At 52.5% G+C, this 19024-nt stretch overlaps 1 protein-coding gene across 1 annotated transcript in view; it reads left to right on the top strand.

Moving 5' to 3' along the window:
- The window catches only part of LOC146036330 (uncharacterized), a 97496-nt gene that overhangs the window by 24718 nt on the left and 53754 nt on the right, over positions 1 to 19024 (top strand). Inside the window, exons 10-11 of the mRNA XM_083160277.1 lie at positions 591 to 710; positions 10241 to 10287. Of these exons, the coding sequence (XP_083016403.1) occupies positions 591 to 710; positions 10241 to 10287 (167 nt within the window). The remainder of the gene's footprint in view (positions 1 to 590; positions 711 to 10240; positions 10288 to 19024) is intronic.

The following is a 19024-nucleotide window of genomic DNA, read 5'->3' as shown; positions in this document are numbered from 1 at the left end:
GTGTTGATAACGAGGTGATAAAGTGGAAGGTGATAACGCGCCAGCCAATCAGCTCCTGTTATTTTTCAAACACAGTTGGTGCCAATCAACGGTGTTTGAAATATGACAGCATGGGGAGTTCAGCGAGCCAAGGCGAGGGGAAACGGTACCGGCATACATTACGAAAAGATTGTGAAAAAGTTGTGTTGACCTTGTCACTGTTGACCATGTTCCCTTTAACTACCGAACATTTTTATGCGTCTAACTAGACGCATTTGACCATTAGTGGTCAACCAGGTGAGTGTGGATCTAGACCTTGTCGATTAGCTATACCAGAACATTATGGTCCCAGAGACAGCACAGCTTGTGCGGGAAAGGGGGAGGGAAGCCCCCAGACTCCGAGGCTGTACGAAGGTCATACAATGGGACTTGTACTAATGACCAATACTCTGAGGATCAATGTCATGCAGAATGTGGTGACATAACCTATGGCGACAGCATCACATCACAGGACAGGGAGCTGTCATCGGATGCACAATATCTGTGCTTGCTTATTACCGGTCGTTGCGATTACGAAGATCTGTATGTTCCCTATAATGCATCTTTTCTAGGTGGTCCAGAAGCTGACACAGGTGCGGATATCCCGAAACTCATACACCATGCTACATGTCAGAAATTCCCGCACATCGTCATCAGAGAGGACTCTGCAAAGTACATCTCACAGTACCCCAGTAAGTGCTTGTAACCAGTGTACCCCAATAAGTCCTTGTAACCAGAATACCCCAGTAAGTGCTTGTAACCAGTGTACCCCAATAAGTCCTTGTAACCAGAATACCCCAGTAAGTCCTTGTAACCAGAGCACCCCAGTAAGTCCCTGTAACCAGAGTACCCCAGTAAGTCCTTGTAACCAGAGTACCCCAGTAAGTCCTTGTAACCAGAGTACCCCAGTAACTCCTTGTAACCAGAGCACCCCAGTAAGTCCTTGTAACCAGAGCACCCCAGTAAGTCCTTGTAACCAGAGTACCCCAATAAGTCCTTGTAACCAGAGTACCCCAGTAAGTCCTTGTAACCAGAGCACCCCAGTAAGTGCTTGTAACCAGAGTACCCCAGTAAGTCCCTGTAACCAGAGTACCCCAGTAAGTCCTTGTAACCAGAGCACCCCAGTAAGTGCTTGTAACCAGAGCACCCCAGTAAGTCCTTGTAACCAGAGCACCCCAGTAAGTGCTTGTAACCAGAGTACCCCAGTAAGTCCCTGTAACCAGAGTACCCCAGTAAGTCCTTGTAACCAGAGCACCCCAGTAAGTGCTTGTAACCAGAGTACCCCAGTAAGTCCTTGTAACCAGAGCACCCCAGTAAGTGCTTGTAACCAGAGCACCCCAGTAAGTCCTTGTAACCAGAGTACCCCAGTAAGTCCTTCTAACCAGAGTACCCCAGTAAGTCCCTGTAACCAGAGTACCCCAGTAAGTCCTTGTAACCAGAGCACCCCAGTAAGTGCTTGTAACCAGAGCACCCCAGTAAGTCTGTGTAACCAGTGTACCCCAGTAAGTCCTTCTAACCAGAGTACCCCAGTAAGTCCCTGTAACCAGAGTACCCCAGTAAGTCCCTGTAACCAGAGTACCCCAGTAAGTCCCTGTAACCAGAGCACCCCAGTAAGTCCCTGTAACCAGAGCACCCCAGTAAGTGCCTGTAACCAGAGTACCCCAGTAAGTGCCTGTAACCAGAGTACCCCAGTCAGTCCTTGTAACCAGAGTACCCCAGTAAGTCCCTGTAACCAGAGTACCCCAGTAAGTCCTTGTAACCAGAGCACCCCAGTAAGTCCTTGTAACCAGAGCACCCCAGTAAGTCCCTGTAACCAGAGTACCCCAGTAAGTCCTTGTAACCAGAGCACCCCAGTAAGTCCCTGTAACCAGAGCACCCCAGTAAGTCCTTGTAACCAGAGCACCCCAGTATGTCCTTGTAACCAGAGTACCCCAGTAAGTCCCTGTAACCAGAGTACCCCAGTAAGTGCTTGTAACCAGAGTACCCCAGTAAGTCCCTGTAACCAGAGTACCCCAGTAAGTCCTTGTAACCAGAGTACCCCAGTAAGTGCCTGTAACCAGAGCACCCCAGTAAGTCCTTGTAACCAGAGCACCCCAGTAAGTCCTTGTAACCAGAGCACCCCAGTAAGTCCTTGTAACCAGAGCACCCCAGTAAGTCCTTGTAACCAGAGCACCCCAGTAAGTCCTTGTAACCAGAGTACCCCAGTAAGTCCTTGTAACCAGAGTACCCCAGTAAGTCCTTGTAACCAGAGTACCCCAGTAAGTCCTTGTAACCAGAGTACCCCAGTAAGTCCTTGTAACCAGAGTACCCCAGTAAGTCCTTGTAACCAGAGCACCCCAGTAAGTCCCTGTAACCAGAGCACCCCAGTAAGTCCTTGTAACCAGAGTACCCCAGTAAGTCCTTGTAACCAGAGTACCCCAGTCAGTCCTTGTAACCAGAGTACCCCAGTAAGTCCTTGTAACCAGAGCACCCCAGTCAGTCCTTGTAACCAGAGTACCCCAGTAAGTGCTTGTAACCAGAGTACCCCAGTAAGTGCTTGTAACCAGAGTACCCCAGTAAGTCCTTGTAACCAGAGTACCCCAGTAAGTCCTTGTAACCAGAGTACCCCAGTAAGTCCTTGTAACCAGAGTACCCCAGTAAGTCCTTGTAACCAGAGCACCCCAGTAAGTCCCTGTAACCAGAGTACCCCAGTAAGTGCTTGTAACCAGAGTACCCCAGTCAGTCCTTGTAACCAGAGTACCCCAGTAAGTCCCTGTAACCAGAGTACCCCAGTCAGTCCTTGTAACCAGAGCACCCCAGTACGTCCTTGTAACCAGAGCACCCCAGTAAGTCCCTGTAACCAGAGTACCCCAGTAAGTCCTTGTAACCAGAGCACCCCAGTAAGTCCTTGTAACCAGAGCACCCCAGTAAGTCCTTGTAACCAGAGCACCCCAGTAAGTCCTTGTAACCAGAGTACCCCAGTAAGTCCTTGTAACCAGAGTACCCCAGTAAGTGCTTGTAACCAGAGTACCCCAGTAAGTCCCTGTAACCAGAGCACCCCAGTAAGTCCCTGTAACCAGAGTACCCCAGTAAGTCCTTGTAACCAGAGTACCCCAGTAAGTCCTTGTAACCAGAGTACCCCAGTAAGTCCTTGTAACCAGAGTACCCCAGTCAGTCCTTGTAACCAGAGTACCCCAGTAAGTGCTTGTAACCAGAGTACCCCAGTAAGTGCTTGTAACCAGAGTACCCCAGTCAGTCCTTGTAACCAGAGTACCCCAGTCAGTCCTTGTAACCAGAGTACCCCAGTAAGTGCTTGTAACCAGAGTACCCCAGTAAGTCCCTGTAACCAGAGCACCCCAGTAAGTCCTTGTAACCAGAGCACCCCAGTATGTCCTTGTAACCAGAGCACCTCAGTAAGTCCTTGTAACCAGAGTACCCCAGTAAGTCCATGTAACCAGAGCACCCCAGTAAGTCCATGTAACCAGAGCACCCCAGTAAGTCCTTGTAACCAGAGCACCCCAGTAAGTCCTTGTAACCAGAGCACCCCAGTAAGTCCTTCTAACCAGAGTACCCCAGTATGTCCTTCTAACCAGAGTACCCCAGTATGTCCTTGTAACCAGAGCACCCCAGTAAGTGCTTGTAACCAGTGTACCCCAGTAAGTGCTTGTAACCAGAGTACCCCAGTAAGTCCTTGTAACCAGAGTACCCCAGTAAGTCCTTGTAACCAGAGCACCCCAGTAAGTCCTTGTAACCAGAGCACCCCAGTCAGTCCTTGTAACCAGAGTACCCCAGTAAGTGCTTGTAACCAGAGTACCCCAGTAAGTCCTTGTAACCAGAGTACCCCAGTAAGTCCCTGTAACCAGAGTACCCCAGTAAGTCCAGAGTACCCCAGTAAGTGTTTGTAACCAGATTACCCCAGTAAGTCCTTGTAACCAGAGCACCCCAGTAAGTCCTTGTAACCAGAGCACCCCAGTAAGTCCTTGTAACCAGAGCACCCCAGTAAGTCCTTGTAACCAGAGTACCCCAGTAAGTCCTTGTAACCAGAGTACCCCAGTAAGTGCTTGTAACCAGAGTACCCCAGTAAGTCCCTGTAACCAGAGCACCCCAGTAAGTCCTTGTAACCAGAGTACCCCAGTCAGTCCTTGTAACCAGAGTACCCCAGTCAGTCCTTGTAACCAGAGCACCCCAGTAAGTCCTTGTAACCAGAGTACCCCAGTCAGTCCTTGTAACCAGAGTACCCCAGTCAGTCCTTGTAACCAGAGTACCCCAGTAAGTCCTTGTAACCAGAGTACCCCAGTAAGTCCTTGTAACCAGAGTACCCCAGTCAGTCCTTGTAACCAGAGCACCCCAGTAAGTCCTTGTAACCAGAGTACCCCAGTAAGTGCTTGTAACCAGAGTACCCCAGTAAGTCCCTGTAACCAGAGCACCCCAGTAAGTCCTTGTAACCAGAGTACCCCAGTATGTCCTTGTAACCAGAGCACCTCAGTAAGTCCTTGTAACCAGAGTACCCCAGTAAGTCCATGTAACCAGAGCACCCCAGTAAGTCCATGTAACCAGAGCACCCCAGTAAGTCCTTGTAACCAGAGCACCCCAGTAAGTCCTTGTAACCAGAGTACCCCAGTAAGTCCTTCTAACCAGAGTACCCCAGTATGTCCTTGTAACCAGAGCACCCCAGTAAGTACTTGTAACCAGAGCACCTCAGTAAGTCCTTGTAACCAGAGCACCCCAGTAAGTCCATGTAACCAGAGCACCCCAGTAAGTCCATGTAACCAGAGCACCCCAGTAAGTCCTTGTAACCAGAGCACCCCAGTAAGTCCTTGTAACCAGAGTACCCCAGTAAGTCCTTCTAACCAGAGTACCCCAGTATGTCCTTGTAACCAGAGCACCCCAGTAAGTGCTTGTAACCAGTGTACCCCAGTAAGTGCTTGTAACCAGAGTACCCCAGTAAGTCCTTGTAACCAGAGTACCCCAGTAAGTCCTTGTAACCAGAGCACCCCAGTAAGTCCTTGTAACCAGAGTACCCCAGTCAGTCCTTGTAACCAGAGTACCCCAGTAAGTCCTTGTAACCAGAGTACCCCAGTAAGTCCCTGTAACCAGAGTACCCCAGTAAGTCCCTGTAACCAGAGTACCCCAGTAAGTCCCTGTAACCAGAGTACCCCAGTAAGTCCCTGTAACCAGAGTACCCCAGTAAGTCCAGAGTACCCCAGTAAGTGCTTGTAACCAGAGTACCCCAGTAAGTCCTTGTAACCAGAGCACCCCAGTAAGTCCTTGTAACCAGAGCACCCCAGTAAGTCCTTGTAACCAGAGCACCCCAGTAAGTCCTTGTAACCAGAGCACCCCAGTAAGTCCTTGTAACCAGAGTACCCCAGTAAGTGCTTGTAACCAGAGTACCCCAGTAAGTCCCTGTAACCAGAGCACCCCAGTAAGTCCTTGTAACCAGAGTACCCCAGTCAGTCCTTGTAACCAGAGTACCCCAGTCAGTCCTTGTAACCAGAGTACCCCAGTAAGTCCTTGTAACCAGAGTACCCCAGTCAGTCCTTGTAACCAGAGTACCCCAGTAAGTGCTTGTAACCAGAGTACCCCAGTAAGTGCTTGTAACCAGAGTACCCCAGTCAGTCCTTGTAACCAGAGTACCCCAGTAAGTGCTTGTAACCAGAGCACCCCAGTAAGTCCTTGTAACCAGAGTACCCCAGTCAGTCCTTGTAACCAGAGTACCCCAGTAAGTGCTTGTAACCAGAGCACCCCAGTAAGTGCTTGTAACCAGAGCACCCCAGTAAGTCCCTGTAACCAGAGTACCCCAGTAAGTCCCTGTAACCAGAGTACCCCAGTAAGTGCTTGTAACCAGAGTACCCCAGTAAGTCCTTGTAACCAGAGCACCCCAGTAAGTCCTTGTAACCAGAGCACCCCAGTAAGTCCTTGTAACCAGAGCACCCCAGTAAGTCCTTGTAACCAGAGTACCCCAGTAAGTGCTTGTAACCAGAGTACCCCAGTAAGTCCCTGTAACCAGAGCACCCCAGTAAGTCCTTGTAACCAGAGCACCCCAGTAAGTCCTTGTAACCAGAGTACCCAATGTAAGTCCTTGTAACCAGAGCACCCCAGTAAGTGCTTGTAACCAGAGCACCCCAGTAAGTCCTTGTAACCAGAGATCCCCAGTAAGTCGCTGTAACCAGAGTACCCCAGTAACTCCTTGTAACCAGAGTACCCGAGTAAGTCCTTGTAACCAGAGTACCCCAGTAAGTGCTTGTAACCAGAGCACCCCAGTAAGTCCCTGTAACCAGAGTACCCCAGTAAGTCCCTGTAACCAGAGTACCCCAGTAAGTGCTTGTAACCAGAGTACCCGAGTAAGTCCCTGTAACCAGAGCACCCCAGTAAGTCCCTGTAACCAGAGTACCCCAGTAAGTGCTTTTAACCAGAGTACCCCAGTAAGTCCTTGTAACCAGAGATCCCCAGTAAGTGCTTGTAACCAGAGTACCCGAGTAAGTTCCTGTAACCAGAGCACCCCAGTAAGTCCCTGTAACCAGAGTACCCCAGTAAGTCCCTGTAACCAGAGTACCCCAGTAAGTGCTTTTAACCAGAGTACCCCAGTAAGTCCTTGTAACCAGAGATCCCCAGTAAGTGCTTGTAACCAGAGTACCCGAGTAAGTTCCTGTAACCAGAGCACCCCAGTAAGTCCCTGTAACCAGAGTACCCCAGTAAGTGCTTTTAACCAGAGCACCACAGTAAGTCCTTGTAACCAGAGATCCCCAGTAAGTCCCTGTAACCAGAGTACCCCAGTAAGTGCTTTTAACCAGAGTACCCCAGTAAGTCCTTGTAACCAGAGATCCCCAGTAAGTCCTTGTAACCAGAGCACCCCAGTAAGTCCTTGTAACCAGAGTACCCCAGTAAGTCCTTGTAACCACAGTACCCCAGTAAGTCCTTGTAACCAGAGTACCCCAGTAAGTCCTTGTACAGGCGGAGACTATTCCTGCGTCTATGGTGGGTGTTACGGAGAGTACTTAGGGGCCCTTTTAGAGTTGAATGGAAGTCATTTTTGTGGCCAGTTCTTGCTGTAGGGATGGCCATCGACCATTGATGATTCAAAATCATTGATGGTTTATGACCGATGTTGAATACTTTTGCCATTGATGGGGAGAACCTGATGGTTTCCCTCCACCGATAGCACAGCAGAACCGATGTGTTTCTTTTTTCTAAGGACACTGAACATAGCTCCACCCTTGACAACCCTGAAGCCCCACCCCCACATTCTGATTGGCCCACGGGCCAGTCAGTCAAAGAAAATGGATGTCCATCGATAGCTAAAACTATCTATGGTTATCCATCACATAGTTTGTTACTATTGATGGCTGGTTGCAGTACTGCACTGATTTTTCACACTGTGCCTAGGTTGGCGTTAAGCGCACGAATCTCCCAGCGGTTCTGTCATACACCTCCCAGTCACATCTCCCCTTACAGCTGAGTAAACATAACTGGGCTATAACGGACAGATCGCACAGAGACTAAGCTCAGGGAGGGTGCGGTGAGAACGGAGGCGCGGGTCTGGATCTGTAGCACCAAGGACAGAACCACGTGGTTGATATTTTAACCATGTTGACAATAGTGAATGCCAACCTATTGCATATTGCTCAGAATGTTAACATGGACAGGTTGTCCATATTAATATTCTGACTGTCGACATTTAGGGGGAAATTTACTAATATGAATTCGTAAAAAGGCAGAAATACACCTATTTTTTACACATTTGTATTTTCGGGATTTACTATCCCGAAAATAAAGCAATTCGTATTCCTAATGATGGCACATTCGTATTTGTAGTTACAAATACGAATGTCTACACCATCGATAGGATACGACAGGAATCACCATTCAAAAGAATGGTGGTTCCTGATGTACTAAGCAGCCGTATTGATAATACGGCTGCTAATTGGCGAGAAACAGCCACGAAAATACGGCAGGAAAATACTCCTTGATTGTCCTGTCGTATTTGGCTTTAGCCTGCACGGATCAGTCAGATCCGTGCAGGCTGCAGTGTAAAAAATATAGAAAAATAAATAAATAAATTTAAAAAAACGGCGTGGGGTCCCCCCCACAGCTGTAACCAGCACCAGGCTGAAAGAGCCGGGGCCGGTAATTAAAAATCAGCCGCAGAGATCCTTCCTCCTCGGCGTCTGTACTAAGAATGAATTCTGGCCAATCAGGAGCCGCCTAGCGGCCAATCAGGAGCCAGGAAAGTCGGCTCCTGATTGGCCAGAATTCATTCTTAGTACAGACGCCGAGGAGGAAGGATCTCTGCGGCTCTGACAGTCGGGGAGCTTGCTGGAGTCGCCGGGAGCTTGAAAAAGAAGCAAGAAGATGGAAGAAGAAGGAAGAAGCCCTGGACTACGTCGGACCAAGCCAGAAGAACTTCCATGGAGGACCTGGGTGAGTTGGATTTCCTTCCACAGGTCCACCATGGATTTCTTCGGACCCGGACCTGACGCCGACATGAAGATCGACATGGTGAAGAATGACGACATGATCCGGAATCCGGACAAGGTACCGGATCAAGACCCTGGGACCTACCTACGGGATCAAGATAGGTAAGTATGAGTGTGTCTGTAATGTATGTAATAAACTTTTAATTTTCAGGTGTCAGTGTGTATTTGTTTAACTATTTTTTTTACTGTGGAACTACAAGACCCAGCGGGCCCTTTAATGCCCCGCAGGCTGGGACTTGTGGTTCTCCAAGTCCCAGCTTGCAGGGGAGGCTTGCTGGGACTCATAGTTCCACAGTTTAAAACAATAGTTTATTCATATTTTTTTTTACACCAAGATCAGCTCGATGCCCACCACCCAGGGGCATCGAGGACAGCACCAGGCTTCAGCCTGGTCAGGTAAGTCCTGGAGGGGGGGGACCCCTTTATTGGGGGGGTCCCCACTCCCCCAGGGCCCCTGGCCAGGCTGACTGGTCAGAGGGTTAATGCTTTGGCTGGGGGGACTTGTATAAAAAGTCTCCCCCCGGCTGTGGCATTACCCTGCTGGCTGGTTTGGTCTGGTGCTGGTTCTTAAAATACGGGGGACCCCTAGTCATTTTGTCCCCCGTATTTTGGGAACCAACCCCGGACCTGGAGCCTGGGGCTGATTGTTAAAAATCGGGGAACCCCTATTTGTCGGGTTCCCTGATTTTTAATTACCGGCCCCGGCTCTGTCAGCCTGGTGCTGGTTACTGGTTAGTAGAGGCAGTCTGACTGATCCGTGCAGACTGCCTGTACTAATTCGTATTAGCAGCCGTATATACGGCCAGCTAATACGAATGGTTACACCATCGGAGGGTTACAAAGCAGTCGTATCTGACTGCTTTGTACATTCCCCTCCGGAACACGACTTTGCATACGACTGAAACAGTCGTATGCAGTAGTAGGGAAAATACCAATACGAAAAACTGGGTTTTTCATATTAGTAAATTCCCCCCTAAAACCTGTTGCCATTCTCCTGTTGATAATCTGAATGTCAGAGCTCCGTACCACACCCATTTGCCTATTGCATTATCGCCCTCTACTAGGTGATGACCCCACTTTGCCTTTATACAAGGAACCTGGATATGGTTTGTGTGGCCTTGCACCAACAGAGGAAGGTGTATGGTTACAGACAACATGGGCTGGGCACCGGAACCCCGAATCTAGGCCCCTGTAAAAAGTTAGATGGAAAAGTAGGGTTATCTATATGCCCATCCCAAGGGTCTTCCCAAGCCTCAATGTAAGGGAATCTGGGATCAGCTTCTCCTGCTGGGGTGAATTTACTAAGATCGGAGTTCTATTGAAGATGGATGTTGCCCATAGCAACCAATCCTATTTGATCTTTTATCTTCTAGAAAGGAGGTAAATAAATAAGAAGTATAATCTGATTGGTTGCTATTAGTTAATTTACCCCTTTGTGTTATCAACATTGGGAAGACTTCATTACCGGTGTCGCTTTTAGTGTCTGACGCTCTGTTCTAGATTGGGCAGAGACTGCTGCACGTCCTCAGTGCAACTGGCATACGCAGTATATGTCCCATTGGCAGGATGAGTCCTAATCTCTGCCAGCCCAAGCCTGGCGCTAAATGCAGATCCGCTTACAGAGCAGAAATGAATGCAGCTCATCACCCCAATGTCCCTGTCCTGATCCACAAGCTTAATGTGCGGAGAGGTATGGGCTAGGGGTGCAGGAGAGGGGTGCAGGAAAGGGTGCAGTCACTGACAAGAAGCCTCTTTATCTGTCTCTGCAGCTTTCTCTGAGCCCACCCCTGACTTGGAACTTGTGACTATGGAAACGGTAAGGAAGAAGCCGCAGTGCACTATGACCTCTGTATAATCTTCTCACATCCGATTGGCTGAGGTTGTGTAAGGGACGCCATCATTTTATTCCTGCATTCTCTGGTCACCTGCTCGCTCTATTCTCCTGCACACCACACACTGCCTCAATATCACTCCTGACTCCTGAGCCGGTGACTGTGGCTTCTGTGCATTAGAGGCGCTGTACCGTGACACCATCTGGGGAGAGGTGGCAATACAGTGTGGCGGTAGGCGAACCTATGGCTTAGATATGGTGGGACTACAACTATCAGCATGACAAGACATCAGCTGATAAAACATATGACCAGTGGTGGAGTTCAAAATTCAAATAGGGACTCCACACCCTTTGCCAGTGAGTCAGGTTGGAATGGTAGTTGGTGGCAGTTGGTGTTTCTCCACTATTTGCTCACACTGGCCGGACCCATCCGACACACACACAACTGATTACACCGGCCAGGTCCATCGGACACACACACAGCTGATCATACTGGCTGGGTCCATTGGACACACACACAGCTGATCATACTGGCTGGGTCCATCGGACACACATACAGCTGATCACACTGGCCGGGTCCATCAGACACACACACAGCTGATCACACTGGCCGGGTCCGTCAGACACACACACAGCTGAACACACTGGCCGGGTCCATCAGACACACACACACAGCTGATCACACTGGCCGGGTCCATCAGACACACACACACACAGCTGATCACACTGGCCGGGTCCATCTGACACACACACAACTGATTACACCGGCCGGGTCCATCGGACACAAACAGTTGATCACACTGGTCAGGTCCATCTGACACACATAGCTGATCACACTGGCCGGGTCCATCGGACACACATAGCTGATCACACTGGCCGGGTCCATCAGACACACACAGCTGATCACACTGGCTGGGTCCATCGGACACACACACAGCTGATCACACTGGCCGGGTCCATCGGACACACACACACAGCTGATCACACTGGCCGGGTCCATCAGCCACACACACAGCTGATCACACTGGCCGGGTCCATCAGACACACACACAGCTGATCACACTGGCCGGGTCCATCAGACACACACACACAGCTGATCACACTGGCCGGGTCCATCAGACACACACACACAGCTGATCACACTGGCCAGGTCCATCAGACACACACACACACAGCTGATCACACTGGCCGGGTCCATTGGACAGACATAGCTGATCACACCGGCCGGGTCTATCAGACACATAGCTGATCACACTGGCCAGGTCCATTAGACACACACACACAGCTGATCACACCGGCCGGGTCCATCAGACACACACACAACTGATTACACCGGCCAGGTCCATCAGACACACACACACAGCTGATCACACTGGCTGGGTCCATCGGACACACACACACAGCTGATCACACTGGCCGGACCAATCCGACACACACACACAACTGATTACACCAGCCAGGTCCATCGGACACACACACAGTTGATCATACTGGCTGGGTCCATCGGACACACACACAGCTGATCACACTGGCCGGGTCCATCAGACACACACACAGCTGATCACACTGGCCGGGTCCATCAGACACACACACACACAGCTGATCACACTGGATGGTTCCATTGGACACACACACAGCTGATCACACTGGCCGGGTCCATCGGACACACACACAGCTGATCACACTTGCCGGGTCCATCAGCCACACACACAGCTGATCACACTGGCCGGGTCTATCAGACACACATACAGCTGATCACACTGGCTGGGTCCATCAGACACACAAAGCTGATCACACTGGCTGCGTCCATCGGACAGACATAGCTGATCACACCGGCCGGGTCTATCAGACACACAGCTGATCACACTGTCCAGGTCCATTAGACACACAAACAGCTGATCACACTGGCCGGGTCCATCAGACAATCACACAGCTGATCACACTGGCCGGGTCCATCAGACACAAAAACACAGCTAATCACACCGGCCGGGTCCATCAGACACACACAGCTGATTACACCGGCCAGGTCCATCGGACACACACAGCTGATCATACTGGCTGGGTCCATCGGACACACACACACAGCTGATCACACTGGCCGGGCCCATCAGACACACACACAGCTGATCACACTGGCCGGCTCCTTCAGACACACACACAGCTGATCACACTGGCCGGGTCCATCAGACACACACACAGCTGATCACACTGGCCGGGTCCATCAGACACACACACAGCTGATCACACTGGCCGGGTCCATCAGACACACACACAGCTGATCACACTGGCGGGGTCCATCAGACACACACAGCTGATCACACTGGCCGGGTCCATCAGACACACACACACAGCTGATCACACGGGCTGGGTCCATCGGACACATACCTAGCTGATCACACTGGCCGGGTCCATCAGACACACACACAACTGATTACACCGGCCGGGTCCATCGGACACACACAGCTGATCACACTGGTCAGGTCCATCTGACACACATAGCTGATCACACTGGCCGGGTCCATCGGACACACATAGCTGATCACACTGGCCGGGTCCATCAGACACACACAGCTGATCACACTGGCCGGGTCCATCGGACACACACAGCTGATCACACTGGCCGGGTCCATCGGACACACGCAGCTGATCACACTGGCTGGGTCCATCGGACACACACAGCTGATCACACTGGCTGGGTCCATCGGACACACACACAGCTGATCACACTGGCCGGGTCCATCGGACACACACACAGCTGATCACACTGGCCGGGTCCATCAGCCACACACACAGCTGATCACACCGGCCGGGTCCATCAGACACACACTCAGCTGATCACACTGGCCGGGTCCATCAGACACACACAGCGGATCACACTGGCCAGGTTCATTGGACAGACATAGCTGATCACACCGGCCGGGTCTATCAGACACATAGCTGATCACACTGGCCAGGTCCATTAGACACACACACAGCTGATCACACTGGCCGGGTCCATCAGACACACACACAGCTGATCACACTAGCCGGGTCCATCAGACACACACACAAAGCTGATTACACCGGCCAGGTCCATCAGACACACACACACAACTGATTACACCGGCCAGGTCCATCAGACACACACACACACACACAGCTGATCACACTAGCTGGGTCCACCGGACACACACACACATCTGATCACACTGGCCGAACCAATCCGACACACACACAACTGATTACACCGGCCAGGTCCATCGGACACACACACAGCTGATCATACTGGCTGGGTCCATCGGACACACACACACACCTGATCACACTGGCCGGGTCCATCAGACACACACACAGCTGATCACACTGGCCGTGTCCATCAGACACACACACACAGCTGATCACACTGGCTGGGTCCATTGGACACACACACAGCTGATCACACTGGCCGGGTCCATCAGACACACACACAGCTGATCACACTAACTGGGTCCATCAGACACACACAGCTGATCACACTGGCTGGGTCCATCGGACAGACATAGCTGATCACACCGGCCGGGTCTATCAGACACACACAGCTGATCACACTGGCCAGGTCCATTAGACAAACACACAGCTGATCACACTGGCCGGGTCCATCACACACACATAGCTGATCACACTGGCCGGGTCCATCAGACACACACACAGCTGATCACACTGGCCGGGTCCATCAGACACAAACACACAGCTGATCACACCGGCCGGGTCCATCAGACACACACACAGCTGATTACACCGGCCAGGTCCATCGGACATACACAGCTGATCATACTGGCTGGGTCCATCGGACACACACACAGCTGATCACACTGGCCGGGTCCATCAGACACACACACAGCTGATCACACTGGCCGGGTCCATCAGACACACACACAGCGCTGATCACACTGGCCGGGTCCATCAGACACACACACAACTAATTACACCGGCCAGGTCCATCAGACACACACACAGCTGATCACACTGGCTGGGTCCATCGGACACACACACACAGCTGATCACACTGGCCGGACCCATCCGACACACACACAACTGATTACACCGGCCAGGTCCATCGGACACACACACAGCTGATCATACTGGCTGGGTCCATCGGACACACACACAGCTGATCACACTGGCCGGGTCCATCAGACACACACACAGCTGATCACACTGGCAGGGTCCATCAGACACACACACAGCTGATCACACTGGCCGGGTCCATCAGACACACACACAGCTGATCACACTGGCCGGGTCCATCAGACACACACACAGCTGATCACACTGGCCGGGTCCATCAGACACACACACAGCTGATCACACTGGCCGGGTCCATCAGACACACACACAGCTGATCACACTGGCCGGGTCCATCAGACACACACACACACAGCTGATCACACCGGCCGGGTCCATCAGACACACACACAGCTGATCACACTAGCCGGGTCCATCAGACACACACACAGATGATCACACTGGCCGGGTCCATCAGACACACACACACACAGCTGATCACACTAGCCGGGTCCATCAGACACACACACACAGCTGATCACACTAGCCGGGTCCATCAGACACACACACACAGCTGATCACACTGGCCGGGTCCATCAGACACACACACAGCTGATCACACTGGCCGGGTCCATCAGACACACACACAGCTGATCACACTGGCCGGGTCCATCGGACAGACATAGCTGATCACACCGGCCGGGTCAATCAGACACACAGCTGATCACACTGGCCAGGTCCATTAGACACACACACAGCTGATCACACTGGCCGGGTCCATCAGACACACACACAGCTGATCACACTACCCGGGTCCATCAGACACACACACAGCTGATCACACTGGCCGGGTCCATCAGACACACACACAGCTCTTCACACTGGCCGGGTCCATCAGTAACACACACAGCTGATCATACTGGCTGGGTCCATCGGACACACACACAACTGATTACACCGGCCAGGTCCATCGGACACACACAGCTGATCATACTGGCTGGGTCCATCGGACACACACACACAGCTGATCATACTGGCTGGGTCCATCGGACACACACACAAAGCTGATCACAGCGGCCGGGTCCATCAGACACACACACACACAGCTGATCACACTGGCCGGATCCATCAGACACACAGCTGATCACACTGGCCCCGTCCATCAGACACACAGCGGATCACACTGGCCCCGTCCATCAGACACACAGCTGATCACACTGGCCGGGTCCATCATACACACACAGCTGATCACACTGGCCAGGTCCATTATACACACACAGCTGATCACACTGGCCGGGTCCATCAGACAAACACAGCTGATCACACTGGCCGGACCCATACGACACACACACAACTGATTACACCGGCCAGGTCCATCGGACACACACAGCTGATCATACTGGCTGGGTCCATCGGACACACACACACAGCTGATCACACTGGCTGGGTCCATCGGACACACACACACACAGCTGATCACACTGGCCGGGTCCATCGGACAAACACAGCTGATCACACTGGCCGGACCCATACGACACACACACAACTGATTACACCGGCCAGGTCCATCGGACACACACAGCTGATCATACTGGCTGGGTCCATCGGACACACACACACAGCTGATTATACTGGCTGGGTCCATCGGACACACACACACAGCTGATCACACTGGCCGGGTCCATCAGACACACACACACACAGCTGATCACACTGGCCGGATCCATCAGACAGACAGCTGATCACACTGGCCCCGTCCATCAGACACACAGCTGATCACACTGGCCCCGTCCATCAGACACACAGCTGATCACACTGGCCGGGTCCATCATACACACACAGCTGATCACACTGGCCGGGTCCATCATACACACACAGCTGATCACACTGGCCGGGTCCATCGGACAAACACAGCTGATCACACTGGCCGGACCCATAGGACACACACACAACTGATTACACCGGCCAGGTCCATCGGACACACACCGCTGATCATACTGGCTGGGTCCATCGGACACACACACACAGCTGATCATACTGGCTGGGTCCATCGGACACACACACACAGCTGATCACACTGGCCGGGTCCATCAGACACACACACACAGCTGATCACACTGGCCGGATCCATCAGACACACAGCTAATCACACTGGCCCCGTCCATCAGACACACAGCTGATCACACTGGCCGGGTCCATCATACACACACAGCTGATCACACTGGCCGGGTCCATCGGACAAACACAGCTGATCACACTGGCCGGGTCCATCGGACAAACACAGCTGATCACACTGGCCGGGTCCATCAGAAACACACAGCTGATCACATTGGCCAGGTCCATCAGACACACGGTTGATCACACTGGCCGGATCCATCGGGGACACACACACAGCTGATCACACTGGCCGGGTCCATCAGACACACACACACACAGCTGATCACACTGGCCGGATCCATCAGACAGACAGCTGATCACACTGGCCCCGTCCATCAGAAGCACAGCTAATCACACTGGCCGGGTCCATCATACACACACAGCTGATCACACTGGCCGGGTCCATCATACACACACAGCTGATCACACTGGCCGGGTCCATCGGACAAACACAGCTGATCACACTGGCCGGACCCATAGGACACACACACAACTGATTACACCGGCCAGGTCCATCGGACACACACCGCTGATCATACTGGCTGGGTCCATCGGACACACACACACAGCTGATCATACTGGCTGGGTCCATCGGACACACACACACAGCTGATCACACTGGCCGGGTCCATCAGACACACACACACACAGCTGATCACACTGGCCGGATCCATCAGACACACAGCTGATTACACTGGCCCCGTCCATCAGACACACAGCTGATCACACTGGCCGGGTCCATCATACACACACAGCTGATCACACTGGCCGGGTCCATCATACACACACAGCTGATCACACTGGCCGGGTCCATCGGACAAACACAGCTGATCACACTGGCCGGACCCATACGACACACACACAACTGATTACACCGGCCAGGTCCATCGGACACACACAGCTGATCATACTGGCTGGGTCCATCGGACACACACACACAGCTGATCATACTGGCTGGGTCCATCGGACACACACACACAGCTGATCACACTGGCCGGGTCCATCAGACACACACACACACAGCTGATCACACTGGCCGGATCCATCAGACAGACAGCTGATCACACTGGCCCCGTCCATCAGACACACAGCTGATCACACTGGCCCCGTCCATCAGACACACAGCTGATCACACTGGCCGGGTCCATCATACACACACAGCTGATCACACTGGCCGGGTACATCATACACACACAGCTGATCACACTGGCCGGGTCCATCGGACAAACACAGCTGATCACACTGGCCGGACCCATCGGACACACACAGCTGATCACACTGGCCAGGTCCATCGGACACACACAGCTGATCACACTGGCCGGACCCATAGGACACACACACAACTGATTACACCGGCCAGGTCCATCGGACACACACCGCTGATCATACTGGCTGGGTCCATCGGACACACACACACAGCTGATCATACTGGCTGGGTCCATCGGACACACACACACAGCTGATCACACTGGCCGGGTCCATCAGAAACACACAGCTGATCACATTGGCCGGGTCCATCAGACACACAGCTGATCACACTGGCCGGATCCATCGGGGACACACACAGTTGATCACACTGGCCGGGTCCATCAGACACACACAGCTGATCACACTGGCCGGGTCCATCAGACACACACACACACAGCTGATCACACTGGCCGGATCCATCGGACACACACACAGCTGATCACACTGGCCGGGTCCATCGGACACACACACAGCTGATCACACTGGCCGGGTCCATCAGACACAAACACAGCTGATCACACTGGCCGGGTCCATCAGGGACACACACGGTTGATCACACTGGCCGGATCCATCAGGGACACACACAGCTGATCACACTGGCCGGATCCATCAGACACACAGCTGATCACACTGGCCGGGTCCATCAGACACACACACAGCTGATCACACTGGCCGGGTCCATCAGACACACACAGCTGATCACACTGGCCGGGTCCATCAGACACACACAGCTGATCACACTGGCCCCGTCCATCAGACACACAGCTGATCATACTGGCTGGGTCCATCGGACACACACACACAGCTGATCACATTGGCCAGGTCCATCAGACACACACAGCTGATCACACTGGCCGGGTCCATAATACACACACAGCTGATCACACTGGCCGGGTCCATCGGACAAACACAGCTGATCACACTGGCCGGATCCATCGGGGACACACACAGCTGATCACACTGGCCGGGTCCATCAGACACACACGGTTGATCACACTGGCCGGATCCATCGGGGACACACAGCTGATCACACTGGCCGGATCCATCGGGGACACACACAGCTGATCACACTGGCCGGGTCCATCGGACACACACACAGCTGATCACACTGGCCGGGTCCATCAGACACAAACACAGCTGATCACACTGGCCGGGTCCATCAGACACACACGGTTGATCACACTGGCCGGGTCCATCAGGGACACACACAGCTGATCACACTGGCCGGATCCATCAGACACACACAGCTGATCACACCGGCCGGATCCATCGGGAACACACACAGCTGATCACA

Source organism: Crinia signifera, chromosome 9 (assembly GCF_055691185.1).
Source record: "Crinia signifera chromosome 9, ASM5569118v1, whole genome shotgun sequence".
Taxonomy (NCBI): Eukaryota; Metazoa; Chordata; class Amphibia; order Anura; family Myobatrachidae; genus Crinia; species Crinia signifera.
This window is presented reverse-complemented; position numbering and strand designations above follow the sequence as displayed.